The following is a 10,274-nucleotide window of genomic DNA, read 5'->3' on the forward strand; positions in this document are numbered from 1 at the left end:
ATAATATCCACATCCAACTAGAGTTTCAAAGAGAATAAAAATGGAAAAGAAATTATTACAAGATCGAGAAAATATTACTTAATTCACATCGAGTCGTCGCATTTCCCTCCATGGTGACGGAGGAGCATGGGAGGAGATCTCAACCTCATCTAGCACTTTTTTTTTTTAAAACAAACAATTGAGAGATGCTACAAGTACGATGATAGTTGACAATGTTTGTTGACGATGATGATTTAATATCATCATATTCATCAATTTCAAAAAATTTCAAAATTGTTTTTTTTTATATCAACTTTCCGAATTTCGTCACATCAAACGTTTTCAATTAACATTGTACAAGTATTTAAGTATAAGCCTATTTGTTCGAATAAATAAAATAATTTATAAATGATTAAACTTTATTTTTAACCATACATTATAATAAAATGATAATTACTATTCACTTATTTATCATTTTCATTTATTTATTTATAAATTAATCTGTTTACTAATTCTTCCAAAGGGAGGGATAATAATATCACATTGGGACGTGATGATCTCCAAAATTTTGATAGACGATTGGAAATGAAAATAATATCCAGATGCAATAGAGATTCATGATGAGAAAACCATAACAAAATTGGGAGAATAACAAAGGAGAATTGATATCGTCAAAAACTCAAATTACAACCACATTATATTCTCTCTAATTTAATTACATGATTAATTATTTAAATAAAAACTGATCAATGTAAGAACAAAACCAAATTGACTTGTGATCAAAATCTATCAAGACGGTAAGCTTTGCTAATGCTACAAATCAATTAATTAAACCAAAAACATATATAACTAATGAGGGAATCGATGACCCAATCCCAGCCATGGCTCGCCTTTAGCCGGCTTCGATGGCTCCGTTGCTTGGTACGGTGCTTTTGCTATGGACCTGTAATAACACAATTGCCTCAATTAAATTCCGTCGAGAGAGAAAAAAAATATAAAATTGACAACATGGCTATGATTTTTTATTATTCTGAATTGCTACCTTTCTTTTCGTTTCTCCAAGAACCGGGATATTGAATTTTTCCTTGCAATTGGCAAATCTGGAAAAAAAAACAAATTATATGTATAAGATTTAACTCACCCAAAATTCAAAAAATGAAAAAAAAAAAAAAATCGATTTTTTCTCACTGGGGTTTACCTGAAGCAAGAGGCGGCGCCGCCGGAGTGGGTACAATGTTGGTGGCGGATTCAGCTGGACTTTGGACCATATTAGACGGCGGAGGCGTTGGCAGTGGCGGAGGGAAGGCGGTGGTGGAGTGGTTTTGGGCACTTGAATTGCTTGCTAATATCATCATTTCCTTGGCTTTGTCTGCCGGAAAATCATCAAAAACTATCACTTCACCGGCATAAAATATTGTCATCTGTGCCGTTTCTTGCTCAGATTTCTCCACCGGCATGTTAAGATCAGCACCCGAGTTTTGACCCGATTTCTCAATCATCGGCAGCAAATTCATTGTCCCGGTCGGAGCAGTTCCTGCGGAATTAAGTGAACTTTAGCTAAGGACGAAAAACGGATCTAAGAAACCAACTCTAAAAGTAAACCGAAAAGGGGAAAGAAATTAAAACAAAATGAGGAAAATACTTTTTGATTCAAAATTCTGAGTGAAGCCAAGGTTGAGGTCCCCAAAGCTACCGTTCTCTTTCAAGTACTGACTCAACCGACTGCATGTTTGCGAGAAGTTTGATCTCTTCACGGAAAAATTACCGGAATCAACATTTTCCGACGAACCCATTTTAAATCAAATACTGATAAAAAATATCAATGGTTACAGAACTTAAAAAAGCATTTGCTTTCAGTTTATGCTATGAATGAAGACTTACATAATTTATAAAGGAATTATGGTTTTTGAGGAAAAGAAAAGGCACGAGGAATATGTGGGCTTTTAAGAATTGGACTTGTATTCGCGCAGACCTTGACTCATTTTATTTTTGTAATAGTCATTATAGGGTAATGTATTAAAATTTGAACCCCAATCTTGAGAGCCTCCACCGTTCTATCCTTAGAGTTTAGTAAGGGAGGTAAATCAAAGAATGTGTCCCAACATATAAGGGAACAAGAGCTGTCTGTACACTACGCTTACAAGGAATCTAATTCCATGTTTTAGGAATAGAACTTTCACACTGCGGCTACCAGTAAGGCGTGAAATAACCTCACTCCTATTCTTTGCACCACTTGGCTATGCACCGAGGGGCTTATAGGATAATGTATTGTTTGTGCGCTTGGTAGTTAAGAGCTCTAAACTTTATTTTGTTAAGAATCTAATATTCGATTTTAATTTTTCTATACTATTGCTTTCTTTTCTCAATTCTATCATTACAAACTAATGCAACGTAAATATAGATGACTAGATTGTTAGATGGTATAAATCAACGACAAATAGTCCGCTAGAACTTGGATTTATAGTTTCTTATTTAGGAAATGGGTTTTGGATTTCAATTTAGTAAAATCAATGTAGCAACTTGTCTCATTTTGAATTGAGAATAGTGACCAACATTGTAACACCATGAATTTTGAGAGCTAAATTTGTAAGATACCGAAATTGTTAAGATTATTTTTATATGATTATCATTCAGTATTCTATTCAAACACGTGTTGTACGCGTCCACAAAATCGTCGCACAGTAATTATGAGGATGTCCCTGTCATTTGCCACTTTACTTTGCCGTAGTGCATTTAACTTCCTTTTTGAAATTTTGTGTCGATTATTTTAAAATAAAAATAAAAACGAGAGAGTAATCTTTTTAAATTGAGAGATGCTAAACGTACAGTCTGATTTTACGGAATCCATACAGACCAATCCACTCACAGCAGGGGGTAGTGTGTGACGGGGTGGATTTTTTTGACACTTTTTTATTCATATAGGATTTACATTCATGTGAGATTTCTTTATACTTTATATGAAATAAATTCTATATATATGGAAAAACTCTTTTAAATTATTTGATTATGCAGACACCTCTCGCTTTCTAAAATTACTCAAACTTCCTCGAAGTTGGTTTTCCATAAGACGTGTGTCAGTCAAATACAAATTATTATTATTGCATCACTTTTACCCCTTCTCTCATTTCATAAAACTACAAGAGATAATATTGGTCCCTTCGCAATCTCTTTTTTATTTTGTTTATTTTTCCTTTATTTAATTCTTTATTTTTCTATATTCATGCACATTTATTAATTCAACAAAATTAAATTCCTTTTACTATAATACCAATAAAATATAATAAAATTATAATTCAATTATATTTAAAGTTTTTGTTCCTTTTTCTAGTCAATGTATTCACTAATTTCATTCTTTTTTCTTTAAACAATTAAATTAATTTTGAAGAATATTATTAAGTTGTAAACATTTGTTGAAAGGAGAAAAAATGTAATTTGTCGAAGTTAAAAGACGATTTAAGAGAAAAAAAAAGGTATATAGGCCCTGTTTGATCTACATTATTTGGAAAAAAATTATATTTTTAAACAGTGATTTGACATCATTTTAATCACATTTTTCAATAAAATAATATTACATGCAAATCCAATTTTTATTTTTAAGCACGCATTTTTAATCATTACACTATTCATAAATACATTTTTATGAAAATAATGTAGTTCAAACAAGGACTATTAAGTAGTGGATATCCAGCTGGTTGTCCCTAAATCTAAACTTTATCAAGTCAAAGCTAAGATGATATTAGCAAATTAATTAATTATTTAATTCATGACATTAAAGGCCCTTTTTCTTCACGTGCTTCCATTATTCGATAACTTGCTCCTTTTATTAATGAAATTAATTAATCATATCTAAAAAGCTCTAGATACCACTTGACAATCTTTGGATACTGCTATAATGTTTTAGATTATAGATTAGTTTGACCTTACGTGCAAAATTCCTCTATTAAAAGCAATAAGTTATTTTTTAATAATTTTTAGATGGTTAAACATACAAGAATCTCCAATTCTTATAATCTTCCTACACTTGTAGTCCAACCTCTCTCAATCTCCAGCAGCCTTTGAAGTTCAATTGAGAATGTACCTAACTATTGGTGTTTAGGAATTAGGTGTTTTGGATTCAATGGATTCGATGTTTTTTTCCCCCAACCGTGGTTGTATAATCTCAAGAGTAAGTGCATTGAATACATGAACAAGCTCTTGGATCTTCAAAGAATGTTACGAATGTGTTATAGAGAAGAGGCACAATGAACAACCATCCAAAATTCATGCTAGGGGTTGGGTATTTATAGTGAAGGTATTTAGGTATTTGGACCGTGTAAAACTCTCCAAAAATGCGTAGTAGGATTTTTCGCGTAACACTGTCGCTCCAGCGAGTAACTAGCGATAGGCAAGCAATGGGTTTGTCACTTGAGCGACAAACGGGCGGCAAGCGAGCAACGCTATATCTGTTTTTGTTTTTCTGGCAATGTCCATGCTACCGAAATTACGACGTCCCTTCTTTCTTTAATCCAAACTTGAACTTAACCCATTTAACTTAACTATATAATATTATATATTAGCATTAATATATAATAACTCAAAATATGTAATTGATGGCATGTACAAGCATAATCGATGACCAATAAATCTGGCCACATACTCAGTTCAAGTTAACTTGGAGTAAGTTGTACAAAACCTATGTGTGTAAAGCGTTACTAATCATTTGTAAGTAGGACTCCAAACCTTAATTTTGTGAGAAATGACATACTAAATATCACTGCCAATAAGTTTATCCTTCTACTTATGAAAGTCAAACCATTTAAAGCATATTAGGACCTTTAAATAAAAGCTCATTTCGTATGGACATTTTTCTTTTCTTTTCTCCTCCCGACTTTGAGCATTTATATATTTTTCACATTTTTCAATATTTTTAAACTTTATCATATTTTTTACATCTTAAGTCATGGTCCTTCTCCATTAAATAACTAAGATGGCCTCTGAAGCGAGCTTTAGGCAGGTTAACTAAAATTAGTTGACCACAGACACCAGATTTTGAGACACCTGCAGGCTTTATTGCTCGAATCAAATAGTCTCCGAAGAAAAATATAAGATATTGATCTTTTTATATAATCGGGGGATATACTTGAGTTTAGGTCTAATAAATTTAATCAATTCATGTCCAAAGTTACCTTACTAACATGTGATCGCCATTCCAAATCTCACACACGCGGTTGAGTCCCACTAACAATATCATAGTGTGTGCAGTGCAGAAGGTACATGAAGATACCTGTATTATGTATTCCATAATATCTAAACAATCTATGAAAGCTATGCTACAGCTTATCAATTATACCCATATTTGATCAAAACAAAAACATTCAAGTAGATTATATATCATACTGCAAGAACAAGTTCCCTTCTCCAATTTTTTTGCGTTTTTCAATTTTTTCCATTTTTTTTGTTGTTTCTATTTTTAAACATGAATGCTCCAGGCACCAAAAAAAAAAAAATGACACAAAAAAAAATATGTATATGTTAATGCAAATATAATGAAGGTGCACATGCATGAAACTATGTAGAAAGCAACTAAACAAATGTGATGCATGCATAAATCAATGACACAACTGATTAAGTACAAGCATGCACCAGAAATATCAATCAGTTAGATATACAAACACTCTTACCTTTAAGAGCACCATAATCTATCTAAAGATTTTTCAGATCACATTTCTTCATTCAAACCTGTCTAGTGATAGGAATATTTTCAGTCATCTGTGTCATTAGCTTGGTCAATTGACTCACTGACTAGTAAGGAAGTCAAGCTGACCAACATGATCTTGATTCTTATTTTTATTGAAGTTCCAATTTCAATTTCTGTTTAGGAATTGACAACACATAGGCCTTATGTGTCCTTTCTCACCATAATGAAAACATGTAGGGATAAACCTATGACCAAAGTTATGAGATTGCTACTTTCTCTTCCTAAGTTGGTGAGTCCTACACTGTCTAGTAGGCCTTTGTCTTTCAAATCCCTTATTCTTATGTTGGGGGTTAAGAACATGATTAGACTGGCAAGTAGCAAGGACAAATGTGGTTTTGGACGTACTAACAATATTACGATCTTTCTCCTTATATCCTAGACCTCCTTTATTGCCAACAAGTTTGCCCATTACAAAGATGTTATCTAGCTTCATAGAACTATTAGAAAATGTTAGAAGTTGAGACTTCGAATACTCTAGTTCGCTCAGAAGATTTTTAAACTAGATTTCTAAGGTTTTCTTTTCAATGGTCGGTTCACTAGCTCTCCTAGAGATCTTCTCAAGCTCGCTTGTGAGATTCTTAACCTAAGTATCCAAGAATTCATTCATGAATCTCAACTCACTTAGGGTTGAGGTAGATTCTTGAAGGTAAGTTAACAATTTCTCTTTCTCCAACTCAAGTTCCTTAACCTTCTTATCTAAGGCTTTATTCGTAGTTAGAATCTTAATGTTTTCCTCATAGATTCTTTAATAATCTCATTAATATCTCTCTCACTATCTGAACATTCCTCTTATTCCTTACCACTATCTATGTTCTCAGCCTTGTTGCTCCCTTTGTTAGATTCACTCCTAATCCCAGTAGTGAATGCAATGTATTTTTCACTTTCCTCGCAAGTAGATTTCTCACTCTGATTGTCCGAGCGAGACTCGTCATCAGTGAAAGTAACATTCATAGCTTTATCAGGATTTTTCCTACTGCTTGGGCACTTACTCCGAATATGGCTAAAACCTCGACAATTATGACATTTTGTAGAATTAGAACTCTTTCTAGACTCATTAGGGCCACTCTTATTCTTCTCTTGAGGTTTCTTTTTATCCCTAAACATTTTTCTGAATTTTTTAACAAAGAATGCTAACTTCGCTTCATTAGGAGAATCTGAATCTGAAGACTCTCTACAACTATTCCTCACATCATTTAAGGCTAAGACTTATCATTTGCAAGTTTCACTAAGGTCAGTTCATAAGTTTGGAGAGATTCAACTAGCTTTTCCACCTTAATCGAGTCTATATCATTACTCTTCTCAATAGTAGTGATTTTAGTCCAAAACCCCTCAGATAAGGATCTAAGGATTTTTCTGACTATCTTAGACTGCATGATTCTCTTACCTAGTTGAAGTTGGACTTAACTAGGTCATTTAGGCTCGCATACAATTCGTCAAATTTATCACGATCTCTTCAAACCTAGTGATCAACATCTGCAACTTAGAATTTTTCATAGCCCGTGTTCCCTCATGTGTAGTTTGTAAGATATCTCAAACCTTTTTAGCTACCTCACATATGGACATTCTCCTAAATTCCTTATATGACACGGTCATAAACAAAGCATGCAAAGCTTTATTGTTCCAATTACATTCATCTATGTTAACCTTTGACCATTTTTCTACAGGCATGAGAGTGACAACATTATTAATGGTGCTAGAAGGGGAAACCCAACCATTTACAACAATTAACCATATACGCTTGTCCATTGATTTTAAAAAAACTCTCATTCTAACCTTCTAATAGGCGTATTTGTTGCCATCAAAATATGGTGGGACAATCAATGAACTACTCATCTAGATAAATTAAGGTCACGATACGAAGTTAGACTCTGATGCCACTTGAAAAGCTCTAGATACCACTTGATAATCTTTGGATACTACTAGAATGTTCTAGATTATAGATTAGTTTGACCTTATGTGCGGAATTACTATATTAAAAGTAACAAGTCAATTTTTAATAGTTTTTAGATGGTTAAATATACAAATTAGGTTTGTCCTATATTTGAATGTCACAACCAATAATCAAAGTAATAAACAACACCAGTATTGTTAACAGGGAAACCCAACTGGGTAAAAACTCTTGGACCAAGCCAATTACCTTCACTATGGATAATATGGATTTACAGTCAGATGCTACCTAGCCAACTCCACTAGACTTATTGTACTCTTCAAGATCTGCTAACTTTACCAACTTCCCGATCTTCTGCAATTGTCTTTTCCACGTAGAACTCCAAGAATCTCCATTTTTTGTAATCGTCTTGAAATTGTAGTCCAACCTCTCTCAATATCCAACAGCTTTAGACGTTCAATTGAGAAAGTAACTTTCTAACGGTGTTTACGAAGTCGGTGTTTTGGATTCAATGGATTCGATGTTTTATCCCCAATATGTGGTTGTATAATCTTAATAGTAAGTTGATTGAATCAATACATAAACAAGCTCTTGGATCTTCAACGAATTTTATGAATGTGTTATAGAGAAGAGGCACAATGAACAATCACCCAAAATTCATGCTAGGGCTTGGGTATTTATAGTTGAAGGTGTTTAGATAGTTTGAGCTGTGTAAAACTCTTCAAAAATGTGAACTAGGATTTTTCGCGTTACACTGTTGGTCAAGTGAGGAGCTAGCGACTGGCGAGCGATTGAGCGAGATGGGTGACACAAGAGTGACGATGTTTTTATTTTTGTCGCTCGAGCAATGCCCAGGCAATAGGCTAGCGAATTGCAACGTTTCTTATTTCTTTATTCCGAACTCGAACCCTAACCTACCTAACTCAGATATACAATATTGCAACTAGTTCCTTGACTTTTTACAACATTTATTTCAATCATTTTGTTTATAGAATTGCTAATTACATAAAACCTAACAATATTCGAATCTGCAATGCAAAATTTTTCCCTCTAGGTGGTCGTGTCATGTGACCTTGTTTTTGAGGGACGTCTACTATATTTATATGAGAGGAATGGATGGAGATGTTCTTCCCATTCGTCTGAATATTATCTCTTTCAGACCCCTTTGGCTTCTAATGCAGTTGTCCATTAATTTAATTCTTCTTTCAAAACTGGGGCTACAGACGAGAATTGGTGCACTGTGACTTTGAATTTGATCAAGATCTTATAAAAAATTATACAAGGCACGACGTACGATGATGAGTATGACAAGATATCAAGATTAATATTGTATCCTCTAAGCAGTTAAACTATGACTTTTCTTTTCATCGATTGAAGATTTGATCGTCCACCATGTACTAAATTCGTATTTTACTTTTTGTTCCTAATATGAATAAAAATAATTCAACTAAGTATCCGCACTTTCAAGTCAAATTTAGTCACTGAATTTTAATTTGTACGAAATTCACATCCAACTTAAAATTTGTTACGTGTTTTTCACTGAACTTCAATTCTAGACATATTTGTCACCCAACTATATATTTTATTCCGACTTGTTAATCCCAAGCAACTTAGAAGGCTGTCTACCCATTAGCATCAATTCAAGAAGTTTTCAAAGGGGACTCTCTCTATAATAGCAAAATTTGTGGCCGTTTGACTTATCACATTTAATGAGGAATTAAAATGAAATCAGAAATCATCGTAACTTCACTCTTTTATTTACTCATTTATAAAATTCCATGGTGTAGAAATAATTTCCATATGTATATGAGAAGCTACACTAAATATTAAATATAAATAAACTATTTTTCTTCTATGACGACTTAAAAGGTTTGAGAGGAAATGATTTGTAATTCACAATCTCGCAATGACATTTTTATACAAGATATTTTTCAACAAAGGCTGCCCCCGAAAGAAATTAATATTGCTTAGCTTCTATCACTCAATCAAGTAACTCGTGTCAAAAATGGCTTTAGTGTCAATGTAGTGATGTCCTAAAAGCCAAAAAACTTATTTTCTGATTTGGCTAGTGCTCTTTCTCTCTCTCTCCTTCCTTTTTTTTTTTTTTTTTTTTTTTTTTTTTGACCAAAAAAAAAATCATTTTAGAAAAAAGTTCTGATGAGCTTGCCTACAACTTGACCAAATAAAATATCATTTTACCCTAGGTTTCCGAAGATAAAAAGCATTTTGATAGCCTGTCGCATAAATCATTTAGTTTAGAAGTAATTAAGGTCCCGTTTGGGAGAGAGTTTGAGAATTGATTTTTTGATCGTTGGAAGAAAAGTGGAGTCCACCTGTGAGAGAAGAAGTCAAAAATTACGACTAAAATAGTGAAATAACAGTAAGAAAATCAATTTTTTGGGGTAAAAAATCCATTCTAAACAGGCTCTAAATTTCCAAATATGAATGCCCATAATTACAAGATGATGAGATACCTTAACTTCGGCGGTACGGCTGTATGAGACATGGTTACATGTCCTTGTCCTCCCAAAGAATATGCAGACACGTCGCACCTGTCCTGTCACATTATGAACAAATTTAGGGCATTTCTTTCTTTCTTGTGAACTGGAAAACCTAACTTGTGGATGACTTTGCACAGATAGCTCCAAAAAATTGAATCCAATCAAGAGA

At 33.3% G+C, this 10,274-nt stretch overlaps 1 protein-coding gene across 1 annotated transcript; it reads right to left on the minus strand.

Moving 5' to 3' along the window:
* Positions 1–619: 619 nt before the first annotated feature.
* LOC111404294 (protein TIFY 10A-like) lies at positions 620–1,893 on the minus strand. The gene is made up of 4 exons (XM_023033123.1): positions 1,622–1,893; positions 1,178–1,513; positions 1,022–1,079; positions 620–922 (listed from the first exon to the last, which is right to left on the minus strand). The coding sequence occupies exons 1-4, from the start codon at positions 1,770–1,772 to the stop codon at positions 829–831; spliced, it is 639 nt and encodes a 212-aa protein (XP_022888891.1). The 5' UTR covers positions 1,773–1,893; the 3' UTR covers positions 620–828.
* Positions 1,894–10,274: the final 8,381 nt, after the last annotated feature.

The sequence above is a fragment of the Olea europaea genome, chromosome 11 (genome assembly GCF_002742605.1).
Source record: "Olea europaea var. sylvestris chromosome 11, O_europaea_v1, whole genome shotgun sequence".
Classification (NCBI taxonomy): domain Eukaryota; kingdom Viridiplantae; phylum Streptophyta; class Magnoliopsida; order Lamiales; family Oleaceae; genus Olea; species Olea europaea.

Excerpts from the sequence above, each read along its gene's own strand:
- LOC111404294 (XM_023033123.1), bottom strand. The coding sequence starts at position 1,772 with ATGGGTTCGTCGGAAAATGTTGATTCCGGTAATTTTTCCGTGAAGAGA. Across the intron at positions 1,080-1,177 it reads GGCGCCGCCTCTTGCTTCAG|ATTTGCCAATTGCAAGGAAA; the intron begins GTAAACCCCAGT and ends TTTTTTTTCCAG. Across the intron at positions 923-1,021 it reads TTGGAGAAACGAAAAGAAAG|GTCCATAGCAAAAGCACCGT; the intron begins GTAGCAATTCAG and ends GTGTTATTACAG.